We start from the raw sequence: 17,915 nt of genomic DNA, 5'->3' as shown, positions 1-17,915 counted from the left end.
GACTGGATCTATGAATAAATCTATGACTGGGTTTGGACAGTACTTGCGTTTTAGGCAAAACAATGAATGATGCAATCTGAAGCTGGTATTGCGTCATACATGATATGAATTGCATCATGTTATTCCTATAATTCATGGATGATGCAATCATAATGAAGCTTACATCACTCTGCTGAACGAATTGCCCTATATCAGCTCTAGAAATCATACAGTGTCGTGCTCTCTTATTTGTCAGTGTTTGATTTTGCAAAGGGACACATTTCTGTTTAGCCAAAGTGAGCAGAGATGCCTCGTACTTGTGTGAACAGTGTAGATAACTTCTGCTATGTTTGTGGTGAAGTGACTTTTGCATCACAAAAGTGCAGTATAACCACTATGGTTAAGAAAGCCTATCACCTTTATTTTGGCTGCAAAATTGGAAACGAGGACAAGAGGTGGGCCCCACACATATGCTGCAACACTTGTGCAACAAATCTTCGCCAGTGGTTGAACAGGAAAAGGAAATCTATGCCTTTTGCAGTGCCAATGATTTGGAGAGAGCCAACAGATCATACCAGCAATTGTTACTTCTGCATGGTGCCTCCAGTTGGGAAAGGTGTGTCAAAGAAGAAAAAGTGGACTGTGCATTATCCAAACATTCCATCAGCTATACGCCCAGTACCCCACGGAGAAGGACTGCCGGTTCCTGATGCACCAGAATCATTCTCACTTGAGTCAGATGAGGAAGAGGAAGAGGATGAAACTTCTGGTCCTGAACCATCAATGTCACAGGACCCACATTTTCTCCCATCCTCCTCCTCTGAACCACACCTCATAACACAAGGTGAACTGAATGACCTTGTCAGGGATTTGGAACTACCCAAGAGTAAGGCAGAGCTGTTGGGCTCCAGACTACAGCAGTGGAATCTCCTGGCAGGTGATGTTAGGGTTTCCATGTTCCGTGACTGTCAAAAGGATCTTGTCCCATTCTTCTTCATGGAAGGTGATCTTGTAGCCTGCAACAACATCGATGGTGTGATGGCAGCCCTCAACATCGTTCATGATCCAGATGAGTGGAGACTGTTCATTGATTCATCGAAGACGAGTCTTAAAGCTGTTTTACTGCATAATGGCACTTTTGAGGTGCATAAATATGACCAACATCAGTGGCAGCTTTGTGGCGATTTGAAGGTTGTTGCTCTCTTGCTTGGTCTGCAGACTGGATACACAAAATACTGCTGTTTTCTTTGCAAATGGGATAGTTGTGCAAGAGATTCCCACTACATCAAGAAAGATTGGCCACTCCGACAGTCATTGGAGCCTGGGAGGAAAAGTGTTCAGCATCCACCACTTGTTGAATCAAGGAAGATTTTGTAACCACCCTTACACATCAAGCTGGGTCTGATGAAGAACTTTGTCAAGGCCATTGACAAAACACAAGCAGCTTTCAAGTACCTCTGTGGAAAATTTCCAAGGTTAAGTGAAGCTAAGATAAAGGAAGGTGTCTTTGTTGGTCCTCAGAATCGTGAACTTCTTCGAGATGATGCATTTGACCATGCACTGCGTGGCAAGGAAAAGACGGCATGGAAAGCCTTCCAGTTAGTGGCAATAAATTTTCTCAGAAACAACAAGGCAGACAACTACAGGTTGTTGGTGGAAAACCTCCTCAAGGCATACAAAAGCCTTGGTTGCAACATGTCACTAAAGATACATTTTTTGCACTCTTGTCTATATTTTTTTCCACCGAACTGTGGAGCAGTGAGCGACGAGCACAGTGAGTGATTTCACCAGGACATTGCAACAATGGAGAAACGCTATCAGGGCAAATGGAGCCCATCAATGCTTGCAGACTATTGCTGGACAGTGACAAGAGATGCTCCATTTAATGAATACAAGAGACAAGCCAAGAAGCACCGAGTAGACACTGAATAGGACTAAACTATGTACATAATAGTTTTTTGCCTTTTGTTTCATAATAAATTTTATTTATATAACCCTTTTGCTGATTTTTAAAGTGTTACATAAACAGGACAGGTGAAATATTATCATGTAAAGCAACCATAAACACATGGAAAGACCTAGGTTTACAATTTATGATTAAAACTCTACTATCTACACAATATACATAGACATAAAATGTAAAAACTTAAATATCTTAAAAATGGTAGCCAATCAGTTGTTTTAATTGTCATATTTGAATTCAGCACATCAAAATACATAATAAATAGCACATTTTATCTCTGAAGCAGACGACTTCTCAAAAATTGTAGACCAGTGTAATCTTAGACTGTGATACCCTGTTTCTTTAACTTGTTAAGTAAAGGTGTGTTAACTCTAAATTAAGCATAGTGGACGTATATTATATATAATTGGTATTTTTGAGTTAGACCCATGCCACAAATTTATTTATTAATTATTATTATTGTTGTTGTTATTGTTATTATTACTATTTGAAGGGGTTTATTCCTGGAGGTTCCCAAGGCATGCCATTGAGTGTGTACAGGGGCCAACCAGGTGGAGGCACTCCCAATTGTAAATTCCTTTAGTATAAAGGGACTGCAGCAGAGGGGTGGATAAAGGATTCCCACCTATGCAACATCACCACTGGGATACTCAGGATCTCCTTTAATGTCAACAACATCCGGCACCCAGGCACAAAGATGAGTGTTGCCTGTTCCGAGTAACCCAGGGAAGAAAGGGGGGTTACATACAGGACAAAATTTTCAAGGATTGGTGGCTAAACTTGAATGGGCAAATCTGTACAGAACTTGTTTTGCACATACCAATGCCTGTACTTGTAAAGGGAATCCATGTAAATGGTGCTGACTCAGCTTAGGCACTGACCTTTGAAAATGTATCCCTGGTATTAAAATCTAGGTAATCTACAAATAATATAAAGCTATGTCATCTTTTTTATCCAAATATCACCCACTATGTGAATGTAAGTTATGTCCAAATCCATCCATGCATAAATTTGCATATTTCCCATTCCATTTGGACGAACAGGGGAGTCTATTATATGTCACTCATCAGTACCTCAGAGCAGAGAAACAATGATACTCCCATACAGGTCTAACACAATATGATACCTACAGTATGTTACATTGTGTCAGATCATATCTATGTAAGTCTTATTACACAGGTGAACACATCCCTGTTTTTAGGCCTGGGTACAGGTCATTGCTGGGAGGGAGCATCCGATTACATCTAGCATCTGAAAGATTTAGAAGCACCTTCAAAGCAGCGGTAGGGTCATAAATGTGGACAAGGAGAAGAATAATGCAATATGCCAGGAACATGTGTTAGAGGAAAATGTTAAATGACAAGATCATGCAATAACAAACTGGTCACTTTAGCTTCAATTTGACATTTTTGTTCTTCACCTATTAGTACAGAACAAGACAAAAGACTAGATGATAAAAGAGCAAAAGTTGAGCATGTTTAACTGCTCGAGTCTTTTGGTAGTTGCAGCAAGGAGTGTATGACATGGGTATTTTGACATATGGAATGACTACTCAATTTAAAGGAAAGGTAACATGGAATGGGCAAATATTCAGTGGGAAAACCTAATACACTATTACCCACTAACGAAAGAATGACAGACAACCGGCTACCAGCAAAGCTAAACAATTTACTAGAGAATGCCATCAAATACAGTACAGGAAACTTTTAAAAGCAAGGTTTCAACAGCTATCAAGTACAGAATCACAGACATTGCCCCTCCCTTACACTCAAAGGTCCAGATTTTGCGAACTACTGATGCTGAGTAGGTTACTCCTTGTAGAGATCCACAGATTTCAACAGGATTATTTAAGTAGTGCAGATGACAGAATCTGGCCCACATTTTTCACTTTGCACATACAACAGATACAGTTATCCATGTGTACCACGGTTAATTATGATTACTGGCAATATTTGTATGTGAAGTCTGGTATAAAAAATACCTCAGGAGCTATGTAGTCTGGTGTTCCGCAAAATGTAGTGGTTGTTACTCCGTTCAGAATCCCTTCTTTACACATTCCGAAATCCGCCAGTTTGCAATGACCCTCTGCATCCAGAAGAATATTGTCCAATTTCAGGTCTCTGGGATAATAAAAAGGTATAAGATTCAATATTTAACCCTTTTTCTCAAACAGGCCACACACTGCAAAAATTTTAAGTACATGGCCCCCAGCTGACCCACAAACTATAGGAAAGCACAAACAGGTAAGTGCACAGCAAAACCAAATAGAATCAGCTGTTCACTATGTGCATGTAGAGTTTCAAGGAGTGATTCTGGTGTAACAAGAAAACTGACGGTAGCAAGCACTTTGTAGGATTAGGCCCTTAAACTTTTGTCAGCTGCATAAAAGCACAAGCCTCAAGCCCAACCCAGCCATACTCAGCACAGTATCAAAGATGAGTGAGAGAAGACTTCCCCCTTTATAATTCTCAAACCTAGGCCTGGCCAGAGGCCACTTTAGATTCCATCACACCTAAGGCTCTGTCTGCACAAAAGAGATTCACAGTGGACAAAGTCTAACAATGAAGTTATACTGGTGCCAAACTCTAATGTAGATCTGCTGTATCGGTGCAAAACGAGGCTTACCCCAGTCATGCTTACCTGGGCATGTTACTGAGTTACAATAAACCCTGCTTTGCACCACTGCAGCCCTATATTAGGAGTCTGCACTGGTGTGTAACCAAACTGATGTAATCTAGGGTGACCAGATGTCCCAATATTTCGATGTTTGTTCCAATATCCGCCAGCTGTTTTTTTTTTTTTTTTGCTCAGCTGAGGCAGGACTCGGCTTTTTTTTTTTTTTTGCTCTGCCGGCGTGTCCCGATATTTTCTTCCCTTCAGCTGGTCATCTTAAGGTAATTACATCAGCACAAATCCCTTAATGTAAACCGAGGCTAAGAAAAATAGAAGTAGCCATTCTAGCAATCAGGGTTCACCGTGTTGCTCCAGACATAGCCCTTTGCCATGCGAGAAGAAAGACACCAAACTATTACTCCAGCTTGACCCCACTCAGAGGTTCTGTCTACGCTGGAGGATTCCTCCAGAGGCAGGCTAGGCAGGCTTTGCTTTTCCTTTGTGCTGCTGGAGTGGTGCAAAGAGTCAGAGCATGTTGGGGATCTGGCCTCAAAAACTGGTAGGAAGTTACCATTGCCAAAGGCTAGCAAGGTTCTGAGATCTGAGATTGGTGGTGCCAAAAGCTTGCCCACCCCTGCTCCAGGGGGTGCCTTGGGAACCTTCAGCAATAAACCTATTCTAATAATAATAATCTGTGACATGGATTTAACTCAAAATACCAATTATAAATAATATATATCCAATATACTTAAATTAGAGAGCAATGTTCAATAATCCATCTTCCACACATTAAGGCAATATTTATATATCCTTTTAGGCTGAATGTGCACACAGAACACACTGCAATATGAAGGACTTTTGAGTCAAATAAGGACAGTTTTATTGTTCCAGCACTCAAAGAGCGTCTCTTAAAGCCACTCTGTTCATTGTGCTAAATGTAACACTTAGCAGATTCTAAAATTGGCGTATTTTTCAGTCCTGCAATCTGTGATTTTAAGAGGGGCACAGTACTGCCAACAACAGAACCCTCAGTGCTGGAGTTAAAAGCAAGAGTTGTCAAATACATCCAGGAAAGAAGACATCCTATCATAATGATGCATGAACAGTCACTTAAAAATATGGGATTGGGTTCCTATACTAGAATTTTAGTTCAAAGTTCTGATTCCAATGAGAGATAAGACTCAGGAGGATAAGCTCCCAGCCTTGCAATACCCCATTATTTTCATAATCTCACAGGAATATAACACATTCATTGTTAAAGAGCAGCACAACACATCCTAGCAGCTGGTTTCTAATCATTCTTAGCATGAATGTGTTTATGTCAAAAATACCCAACTCTCAGTTACTAGATTGGGAGGGGTCAAAAACATGTTGAGAAAGGGATATCCACCTTTCCTGTCTTGCATAGTATTTATACATTTTCTAAAAATACTGTTGATGATTATCTCATGATTTAATACAGTGGATACTGTGCACCATTAGTTTACCTGTCACTTGCCTTAAGAGGGGTAGAAAAACACTCGAATGAAAAAGCAAACTAGTAAAGAAACAAATTGATAAAAAGAACAAAAAATAAGTAGAAAGTGTTTCTGCTTAGAGGAGCATTATACAATCCTTTTTATTGTTATTTATTAATTTAGATGTATACAAAACTTAAAGAAGTGTCTGTCTGGGCTCTGAACACCTCTGCCATACATTAAAAATACAAGCCAACAAATACAGACAAAAAGAAAGAAAGAAATGAAAAATAGCAGTTTTTCCTAAGGCAAGGAAGGGAACAAAATCCCACACTATGTTCACACTGTACCAGATGGAGCCAACTATGCTAAAACAGACTTAGTAGTATCATTCAGCCACATTTCAGCAATACTTGTATAACATATATGCCTAATAGGGAGGTATCTCTTTAAGAGACCTATAAGGGGTGGGGGTAGGAGTGAGTTGTGTCTGGGTCATTGTTGCTAGGCAGATTTACCACTCCCCATCCAGAAGTTTCTGGAATTGGGTTTGGTAGTTTTGGATATGCTCCAATAGGTTCCCTGTTGCTGGGATCAGACTCCATGAGGGCAAGCGGTCAGAGCAACTGCTTTACAAAAGGCCATGTGCCCTGTGTGAGTTGGGAGAAAGGAGCAGAAAGGAGGCTGTTTTCCCTAACTCTGAAGCATCTTGCAGCAGGTTAATGACATTGTTAACCCTCCAACAGGGAAGCATGGCCAATGTTAATTAGAGAAAGGGGAAATTGGGAGGGAAAAATCATTTCTTCTATTTTAATTGAATACTTTGAATGTTGTTTGATTTTAGCCAAATTGTTTCAGTTAAATTGTCTCAACTAGTTTGATTCATGAACTTCTCTTTAAATGTGATAATGAGAAAAAAATCATTTATATTTTGCTATTCTCAGTTCTGTATTTTCTCATAATGGTTTTTAAAAAATTCTGTATATTTAACCGAGTAGTTGGTTAATCAGTTAGCTGACTGGCTAGCAGTGATTTCAGAAGAGGAAGAATCTGCATGGATTCCAGCTGAAGATTCCTACAAGCAAATGGAGAGAAGATGTTGTTTTTGACTGACCTGTTTAGTTTTAATTAGTTTTCTTTATTTATGTATAACTGTGAAGATAATGTATGAGGATTATAAAATAGCAATGTTATGTTCTAAAATTAAATTATTACAGTAGAACCTCAGAGTTACGAACTGACCAGTCAACCACACACCTCATTTGGAACTGGAAGTACACAATCAGGCAAGAGCAGAGACACCCCCCCGCAAAAAAGCAAACACAGTACTGTGTTAAACATAAACTACTAAAAAAATAAAGGGAAAGCAGCATTTTTTCTTCTGCACAGTAAAGTTTCAAAGCTGTATTAAGTCAATATTCAGTTGTAAACTTTTGAAAGAGCAACCAGAATGTTGTGTTCAGAGTTACGAACATTTCAGAGTTACAAAAAAACCTATATTGCTGAGGTATTTATAACACTGAGGTTCTATTGTATTATTTATTGTTTCATAAGATTTTATAAAGTTATAAATTAAATTCATTCCTTTTGTTCCTGTTGGGACTTGAATGTGGGGAGGTTGACCCTGTGCAATCCTTGCTGAAAATCCTTAAAGATCGAATTCTGGGTCTCCAGCTACTTTTCTATGGGAGTTGGGGGGGTTTTAGGTACTGGAGAAGGGCAATGAAGTGAACTGTAGCCCACCCAAAGGTTGCATTTGCAGAACTGAGGACCTCATTCCTAGTCAAATCACCCCAACCTTCCTTCAGCATGAACTCAGCCATCCAAGAAATAATTAAAGGCAAAGTCACAAGAATCAAGATTTTTAACTTCATGAATCTGGTCTACACTTTATGAAACAGTCTGCCCCTCCTTGTGTCCCTCCACCCACAACTACAGGGATCACGTGAGCTAATCCCTTCGTACCAATTCTTCTCAGTTCAGGCAGCATTGCTGCACTCTGTTGACAACTGTAAAGAGCCCCAGCTGACCACCCACATAAGGTCCTCCAGGGCAGGCCACAAAGTCTACTGTCCCAATACCAATGTAAGCACCCTCCTGAGTGCATTCCAGAATTACACTGGAAAAAAAGCTCCACCTCTAGGAGCAAACAACAACAACAAAACAACCCCCCCCCCCAACCCTTTCAACCTAGTAGGTCAACCATTTCTGCTCACCATCCTGGGTAAGCCCCAATTACAAAATCTCTCATTGTCATAGATAGGAGACAGATACTAACCAGCTCAATCCTACCCTGCCAATGGGATGGGATAAATAAAACAAGAGAGTTAACTCCAAAAACCACACAAGCCCTCCATGAGACACTGCTTCCATCTGACTCACGAATGCTACACACACAAGGGTGTGTGTTCAGACAACACTGTGACATCATTTAGTAGGCCTAACAAAGAGAAGACTGGACTCTTGAAGACTGGGAAATTTCTACTGTGTGCTAACACTCTGACGAGAGTTGTGAAACCATTTACGTTCCAGGCTAAGCTAGCTGAGCTAATAAAGGGGTCAACTACAGCACCAAAGCAGTGCTGCCAGGAAATTAAACCTTCTAGGTGGAGGTTCAGAAACAAGCTTATAATTGTAGATGTTTTTAATCTTCCAAATTTGGAAATCCCCACAACCTATGGAATAATAAAAGCTGAATTAGAAAGTTGAGCTGTTAGGGTCAAACAATCATAGCATGATTACATTTGACACAATCTGGGAACCAATTCCAGCTAGTATCAAAACAGAAGTTAAGAAGAGAAAGAAGGTCATAATGTGGCTAATTATGATAGAGGATTGATGAAATTCAAGGGACAGCTCAGAAAACTGGAAACTCTGGAATTTGTAGTGATAAGACTGATCCCAGAAGCTAACTATTCTTCTTAACTTTTAGCTTAATACTCTGACCTTGGAACTGGGGATTTCCCAGTGCAGGCAGAGGACAAACTGGCAGCTGCTAGCATCTACTGTTTAACCTTTCGTAAAAGCCAGCAGCGTGCTTGACAATGAATAGAAAATAGATGAATACATAATTAACACCCCAAGGATCTTCTAATCTAAAACAATCCTAGAGAGCAATAAAACACAATAGCACCAGGCTGCCATGTGCTGGAGAGGCAGAGTGGTGCAATCATTGGTTTTATTTGCTTATGGGTAGATAGACATTTGTAATGGGCAAGTTGGATAGAGACTCTAAGATAATTAATAGACAGGAAAATTCTGAATACATCACATTTACATCACACAAGTTTAAACCTACCTGCAAATGATCATCACATATTAATGCAGTGATTCTTGTAGCCTTCTTAATTTAAACAGTTAATATTTACTTGATTAGGGTTCACCTCTAGAAAAGCTAAAGTATGTGAGTTATCATTAAATGGATGATCCCTGAGACGCACATGATGAATAAAAAAATCTGTAGTTAGCCAAGAATTCAACACCTATTATAATCATATAAAGGACAGTAAAAAAAAAAAAAAAAAAAAAGAACTTGTATACTTATGGTCCCTTGTGGGGAAATCCATAAACAGGAGAGTGTGTGACATCCTAGTTTCCACTATCTAGTCATCCTGATCTTCCCAGTTATGTTCTAGGTGCCACTCTCTCTTATACTGTGTGACGCTAGTGCCCATTTTAGCCTATGCATATTCATAATGCATATACACCCCTTTTCTTCTTATGTTGGGGGCCCCAATTCCTATAGATTAATCAATCATTTACTTCATACTTGTTATCATTTACAATAACAGTTGCTATGGCATTACTGCAGCTAATGCTTGTGACTTGTGATATATATTCATTAAAAATACCTAAAATATCAGTAATTCATATTTGTTGTTTCTTACTTCATCTTACTGCACTTATTTATACTTCACACTTGTGACTTGAGGTCTGTTGTCTGTCATTTATTTATGTCAAGCTATACTTAGGCCTTTCCACTCGTGCTTACTGTCAGTACAGGTCCTTAGGCTTCCAGGTTCACTACTCGCATTACAGCAGAAGCCACACCTTTAGGCATCATCTGAAATCGTACACACACTACATTCTGAACCTTTTCCAAACTGTGACCCTCATCGACTTTCAGGCCAGAGGGTACCATCATGATCATCTAGTCTAATCTCCTGCACATTGCAGGCCACAAAACTTTGCCCATCCACTCCTGTAATAGACCCAGAACCTCTGGCTGAGTTACTGAAGTCCTCCAATCATGATTTAAAAACTTCAAGTTACAGAGAATCCAGCATTTGCACTATGCCCGTGATGCGTGCCCTGTGTTGCAAAGGAATGTGAAAAACCCACAGGATTTCTGCCATTCTGAGCTGGGGGAAAATTCCTCCCCGATCCCAAATATGACGATCAGTTAGACCTGAGAACGTGGGGAAGAGTCAGAGGTCAGACACCTAGGAAAGAATTCCCTGTGGTAACTCAGAGCCCTCCCCATCTAGTGTCCCATCACCGGTCATTAGAGATATTTGCTACTAGCAGTCGCAGACCAGTTGCATGCCATTGTAGGCAGTCTCCTCATACCATCCCTTCCATAAGTTTATCAAGTTCAAGTTAGATTTTTTGCCCCCCATTATTCCTCTTGGAAGGCTGTTCCAGACTTCACTCCTTTGGCTTTTAGAAACTTTTGTCTAATTTCAAGCCTAATCTTATTGGTGGCCAGTTTATATCCATTTGTTCTTTTTTGCTAACATTAGCGCTTAACTTAAATAACTCCTCCCCTTCCCTGGTATTTGTCCCTCTGATGTATTTATAGAAAGGAATCATATCTCCCCTCAGTCCTCTTTTGGTTAAGCTAAACAAGCCAAGCTCTTCGAGTCTCCTCTCATAAGGTGGGTTTTCCATTCCTCTGATCATCCTAGTAGCCCTTCTCTGCACCTGTGCCAGTTTGAATGAATCTTTCTTAAACATGGGAGATCATAATTGCACACAATGTTCCAGATGAGGTCTCACCAGTGCCTTGTATAATGGTACTAACACTTCCCTGTCTCTGCTGGAAATAAATTGCCTGATGCATCCCAGGATTGCATTAGCCGTTTTTCATGGCCGCATCACATTGGTGTCTCGTAGTCATCCTGTGATCAACCAATACACCCAGGTCTTTCTCCTCCGGTGTTGCTTCCAACTGATAAATCCTCAGCTTACAGAAAAAACTCTTGTTGTTAGTTCTTAAGTACATGACCTTGCATGTTGCACTATTAAATTTCCTCCCGTTTCTATTACTCCAGTTTTCCAGGTCACCCAGATCTTCCTCTCACTTGACCCTCACAGAAAGAAGTTCTGGGACCCCTTCGTCTAGTCAAAAAGACAGCTGGAGGGTTTGCAACCCTTAACTGCCAGTTGAGAACCCATATGTTAATGGACTTTAAAATTATTCTTAACATAAGCAAAAAATATACTAGAGTTAAACTAAATTAGGAGAAATTTGGAAGAGACTTTAAAACAATGGCAGCACAATTCCTATAGCCAAACATGTAGGAAGCGAGGAGACAAGTTGAGGTTAACAAAATGCCAAAATTCATAGCTAGAATAGTCAAATGAAAATCTATCAAGGCTGCAACACCTTCTGTACCTGAAACCATTGAGGAGTATTTGATTAATTTACAGTTACCACATTTTAAAAAACAAATAGTTATGCAACCCTGGGGGAAAAAAATCAAATGACTAAACGGACATATGGTAAGAGAGCTGGTAGGCTGAGGCACTTCACCCTGTCACACATAGAAAAGATGAAGAAACAAAGTGAGTATAACAGAAAAGAATGGTCAGGAAGCATATCTTTGCACCACACTGAGGTCAATGAAGAAAGTGAAAGCAAGTAAAGAGCATCCCATGAGGACAAGAATTCAAAAAAGAGAGACCACCCCCACTAGAAAAAGTGCCATGTTTTTTCATTCCTTAGAAAAGTAGTATAGTATATTCTTCTTTGTTTTGATTAGCTGAGGATAGTATTTTCTTTAGGAATGTTTCCCTTAAGTGCATGAAAAGTGTGTGTGTGTGTGTGTGTGTGTGTGTGTGTGTGTGTGTGTGTGTGTGTGTGTGTGTGTGTGTGTGTGTTAGTTAGCAGGACAATTGCAAGGCTCTGTTATCCATCATGTCACCCCAGTATAATTTCTTCCCTCTTATTACTTTATACCTATTGCACACTACCACCACATTTGTACATTACTTGAGTGAACACATGGTGCTCTTTGCATATGTTCCTTGGAGACAGAAAAGCTGATATGCAACCAATTATGGCTGCAGAAGAGCTGTATATACTGTGGCTTCCCCCACTTTTGTGATAACCCAAGTCCTGCTTGAGGTGTGGGAGATGTGGCCCACATCACTTCTTATCCAAGGTCTCTTGTGTGACAATGTAAAGTGGTCCCAACCAAGCCAATGGACTAGTTTGTACAGATTTACCATATAAATTGCTTACAGAACCAAATTCTCTCTCTCCTAACTACACTGCTCCAAAAAACACTTCTATTTAAATGTGCAGTAACCTCTGCTGTGCAATATACAATTAGAGCAATAACTTCTGATTGTGCAGCCATGAAAATTGTTACTGTGATATTATTCTGGTGTCTGTGTTCACTAAACGTGTTCAAACTCAATAACAGAGGATGCTGAAAAGAACTATTTTATTTGAGTATAGTTTTAATTACACTTAGAACAGAGTTTAAGGAAGCTCTTTTAAAAATACTGAGCTCCCTCAACTCCCTTCAACTTCAGTGGGAGTTGGAGATATTCTGCATCTGGCTGGATTGGTTTTTTAAAAATAGGCATAGAAAGGGGGTAGCAGTTTTGACAGTGCTAAGGCCTGTGTTTCCCCAGAACTGCTTCAAGAAACAGCCAACTATTTTGTTAATTTGGATAGTGAGTAAATAGCCATCAATCTCTGCAACTTAGAGTAACTGTCTACACAGAATGACTCATTCTGTCTTTTGTTTCCAAGTATTAATGCCAGCTGTCTTCCTCTAAATCCGAACCTCCCAAATGATATAGTATGGGGTAGCTCAGTGACAACAGTCTATTAGATTTCTTCTTTCTCCTTTTGCATTCTATTCTCGGGGACTAAGAAAAGTCATCTGTGTCTGGCAAAATGAGACCCCACAACATGAGAGGATTGCAAACAGCCCAACCAGTCATGCCAGGAAAATGCCCAAGTCACCTGAATGCAGTAGAAATATATTAAGCTCTCTTTTTCCTGGTTAGTGTGCCAAAATCTACTGTACAGACACAGTTCAGTTGACTTCAGCAATCGACTACCGAAAATATGCTCTTTTTCAACATTTCTTTTTTCAGGAAGCATTAAATAGAATAATTTGGGCCTTGGCTTTGATTTGTGAACCCTTGCCAACATGACAAATAATCACACAAGCTAGCATGATTGAAGGATCTGTTCGAGAGAGATCCAGGCCTATAATAGCAAGGCTGGTGCAGGTCAGAACAGAGGTGCATGGACAGACGCCATGCGGACTGTAGGCCACCAATGGAGGGGATGAGAATTTGTACAGTGCCCACTCATATTGGGCCTAGTTCTGCAAAGGTGCTGAGTACCCTCAGTTCTAGTAAGAGTTGAGATTATCATGCAGGATTGGATTATTATAACCTGACATTAGCCAGTAGCCAGTGTTATAAGTACCTCATTTGTATAGCCACCAGAATGTCTCACACATATTTATTTAGCTAACACAGATAATTATATTTCCACGAGGCAAAGCAGATGCATTTAAATAACCAAAATGGGTTTCTACCAGTAACATCAGAATGTCTGCCAAATACCACATACTATAGTCTTTGAATCAGGGTAAACATGAGCTCCTGTATATAAATCTAAATTTGAACAACAAAATCAAGTAGCTAAGAAACACGGTCACGTACTGGTTTAAGCAAACAATCATTTTACAAGAATATATATCTACAGCAGCTGTTTCTACTCTAACTTCAAAATAAAGAACAAAACCAAAAAGCATATAATTTTCAGTGTGGGTGGCACTGGATTAAAAAGATTCCAGGAGCCCAGAGATGCATTTATTTTAGAGGCTAATCATTGCATTGCATTGGAGGCAAGGATCAGTTGTTTTTTGTTTGTTTGTTTTGTTTTTTGATTTTTGAATTAAATGCAAAGTTGGGAGTTAAATAAAGGATCATAACTTATTGTAAGTGTGTAAAGAATGTCCAAGCTAGAGTAAAATGCTGGCAGTAATGTAAAAAAAGGGAGCAGCACTGTATATATTTACTCTTTAATTGTTCTGAACTGCTCAGAAAAGCAGGCTATATAAAAGAATCCTGAGGTCTTTCATAATTTTTAACTTCTATTTTGCCACTCTTGTTTATAATAAACCCCTTGAACAGTGTACCTGAGATAATATTCATTGACATTGTTTTCTTCTATGGGAAAACCTGGCCTCCACTGCAAAGCTTGAATGGTCACGATGTTCAGGGAGGGAGTCACAGGAGGTGGAAGGGAAGGAAACATCCCCTTCCAAGCCATGACGAGGCAATGGAACAATTCTAAGCTGCTAGAGTTTGCGTTTGGAAGCATGAGAGTTCTTTATCCCATTATCACACAGCAATTAACAATCTGAACTAGGTAGCAAGCTGAAATTATTTTTCTTAGTCAACAAACCTGATTCTTCCACATCTATGGAATTTAGGTCCAGATTCATTTAAGCATATGCTTACATGCTTACCAGAATATGGATGCTTTCCTGAATTAAGGCTTAATGGGCCTGTCTGGTACCTGATACAAACTCATAATTTTCTGTCATTTTATTTGGTGCTGCATCTGAACGTTAGCCAAACGTTATCCCTTGATCACCAGAACCTCAGCTGTCTGAAATGTCATAATCTGAAAGAGGATTCTGTCTTCTCATATCTATTAACACTATTGGCATAATTATCTGAAACCTCAGTTCTTCAAGCATATTCACTGTCCCCCATAACATTCAGATAACTAATGTGTGATGGGGCATCTGAATCTCCAGGCAGCACAAGGGACCCAGGAGTGGTGTTATAGCCAGGGGGCCTGAGACCGAACCTTCAAGCCCAGCGACCGAGTACTCCTCCTTCTCCCCTCCGAAGAGTCAAAACTGATTGACCAATGGCAGGGTCCTTCTGACTTGGTCCAGTGAGTGGGGCCGGTCACGTATGAAGTCCACCAACCAGACCGAAGAAGAAAGAAGCAGATTTACCATGTAACCTTCTGAAGCCTTGGCATGCATGGGATGGGTTGCTAGTTACCCCTCGCCCACCCGAGCCGGCCTTAGGTCCCCAGGTCCTGGATATGGCCAAGACCGAGGAGCCTCAACTGGGGGACACCCTCTCCCCAGAACAACAGGAACAGGCTCGGTGCCTGCTGGCTACCTTTCGTACAACTTTCACCACCCTCCCCAGCCAGACGAGCATCGTCCAGCACACCATTAAGACGAACCCGGGGAGGTGATTTGGGGAACCACTCGCCCACTCCTGTGACAGACATGGGAAGTTGTTGAAAGGGGAAGTCCAAGTGGTGATGGAGCTAGGAGTCATGGAATGATCACAGAGCGAATGGCACAGTCCCATCTTGTTGGTTCCGAAGCCTGATGGGACCCTCCGATTCTGCATAGATTTCTGAAAAGTGAACACGATATCAAAGTTCAACGTGTACCCGATGCTCAGGATCAATGAATTCCTCGATCATCTGGGGACCGCCAAATACATCACAACCCTTGACCTCACAAAAGGCTACTGGCAGATCCCCTTGGATCCCGAGCTCCAAAGAGAAGACCGCGTTCGCTATGCCGAGAGTGCTCCACCACTTCACTCAGATGCCCTTGGGCCTCCATGGAGCCCCGGCAACCTTCCAGCGCCTGATGGACAACCTCCTGGACCCCCACACTGAGTACGCCGCAGTCTACCTTAATGATGTCATGGTCTACAGCCACCAGTGGGAGGAACATTAAAATCAGGTGGTCGCTGTCCTCTGGACCCTGTGAGGGGCTTGGCTCACAGCCAACCCCAAAAAATGTTGAATCGTCTGGCAAGAAACTGCGTACCTGGGCTATACCTTTGGCTGGGGCCTCGTCCACCCCCTCATAGGAAAGGTCCAGGCACTGCAAGCGTGCCCAGCCCTGACAACAAAGTGCCAGGTAGGACAGTTCTTAGGCCTGGTTGGATACTATCGGTGCTTTGTGCCCCAATTTGCATCCCTCGCGGCCCCCCTCATGGCCCCTAGGGGCCATCCTCTCCCAGGAGGTGGATGGAGAAGAACATTCCATCCTCTACCTCAGCCGCAAGCTTTTTCCTCGCGAGTGCAAATACTCGGTCATCGAAAAGGAGCCCTCACTGTAAAGTGGGCGATCGATGCGCTCAGATACTATCTTCTGGGGGCCCCCTTCATCCTGATCACTGACCATGCACCCCTGCAGTGGCTGAACACCATAAGGAACTCTAACGCCAGGCTGATGCGCTGATACCTTACCCTCCAGAAGTACACCTTTACTGTCAGGCATCGGGCAGGTAAGGAGAACGCCAACGTTGATTTCTTCTCCCGCTTAGGAGGGAATCAAGAGACCAGCCCCGAAGATCGGGAGCTGGACTTGAGGGTGGGTGTGTGTGTAGTGGGGCGGACTGGCGACCCACAGACCCGGAGGGGGAAGAGCCCCTCATTGAACCCTAGTGGGCGGAGCCACGCCATGCTCAACCCTCCCACCGGAAATCAGTGGGAGGGCCCGGAAGTACAAAAGGCCGGCTGGAGAACTCAGCTGGGATGCAACCGCCGGAGGAGCCAGACGTCTCCTGTTTGCTCCCGAGCTGGGAGGTTGCTGCAGACCCGAACACAGAGGAGCTGCAAGCCCTGACAGAGGCCTGTGCATAAGATAAAGATCTCAGTTGACAGGGGGTCTTAGAGAGGGGTTGAGTGGTTTTCTTTGTGAGCTTGTGATCCTGGTCATGCTGATGACCCCAGCCTGTCCTCTTGCTGTTGGTGATCTGACAGGCTTGAGATCTCCTCTTCCTATAAATAAATGGTCTCAAAGACTAGCAAGGGGAATTGGGGACAAAACGGTTATCTACTTTTCATAACTGTTGTTCTTCGAGATGTGTTGCTCATGTCAACTCCATTCTAGCTGTGTCTTTGGGAGATTTTTGCATTAGGCGTATCCACAGGGTTGGCTGTAGCACCCCCGTGAGTGCCACGCTCATGCGCTGATATATTAGGCGCTGCCGACCCTATGCACTCTCAGTTCCTTCTTGCCGGCAACTCCAACAGAGGGGTAGGAAGATGGGTAATGGAATGAACATGAGTACCACATCTCGAAGAACAACAATTACAAAAAGGTAGGTAACCATTTTTTCTTCTTAGAGTGCTTGCTCATGTCGATTCCATTCTAGGTGACTCACAAGCAGTATCCTCGGAGGTGGGCTCAGAATTCGCAGTCTAACAGCTTGCAGCACTGCTCTACTGAAGCCAGGATCGTCCCGGGCCTGCTGGATAAGTGTATAATGGGACATGAATGTCTGGATAGACTACCAGGTAGCCACCCTACAGATGTCCTGGATAGGCATTTGGGCCAGGAAACCTGCTGAAGAGGCTTGTGCCCTGGTTGAGTGGGCAGTTACAATCGCCGGATTTGGCACCTTTGCCTCATCATAGCAGGAGTGAATGCAGGCAGTGGATCCAAGAAGAAATTCTTTGAGCGGACACTGGATGACCTTTCATCCTGCTGTTCTTCCACTGTGACGAACAATTGTGTTGACTTGCGGAATGGCTTGGTCCTTTTAATGTAGAAGGCTAGCGCCCACCTTACATCTAGGGAATGCAATCTACACTCCTCCAATTTATGTGGCTCGTTAGCATAGGTACAACCAAGTATTAATTAAAACTGCCT

The 17,915-nt window shown here is 41.9% G+C and overlaps 1 protein-coding gene across 6 annotated transcripts in view; it reads right to left on the bottom strand.

The window, feature by feature from the left end:
* PRKCE (protein kinase C epsilon) overlaps positions 1 to 17,915 on the bottom strand; it is a 498,954-nt gene that overhangs the window by 44,486 nt on the left and 436,553 nt on the right. For all 6 annotated transcript variants that reach the window (XM_005296118.5, XM_042855165.2, XM_005296119.5 and 3 more), the window contains one exon: positions 3,924 to 4,062. In XM_005296118.5, coding sequence (XP_005296175.1) covers positions 3,924 to 4,062 — 139 coding nt within the window. The remainder of the gene's footprint in view (positions 1 to 3,923; positions 4,063 to 17,915) is intronic.

This window comes from Chrysemys picta, chromosome 3 (genome assembly GCF_011386835.1).
Source record: "Chrysemys picta bellii isolate R12L10 chromosome 3, ASM1138683v2, whole genome shotgun sequence".
NCBI lineage: Eukaryota > Metazoa > Chordata > Testudines > Emydidae > Chrysemys > Chrysemys picta.
The sequence above is the reverse complement of the archived record's forward strand: the minus strand, read 5'-3'. Positions and strand labels throughout refer to the sequence as shown.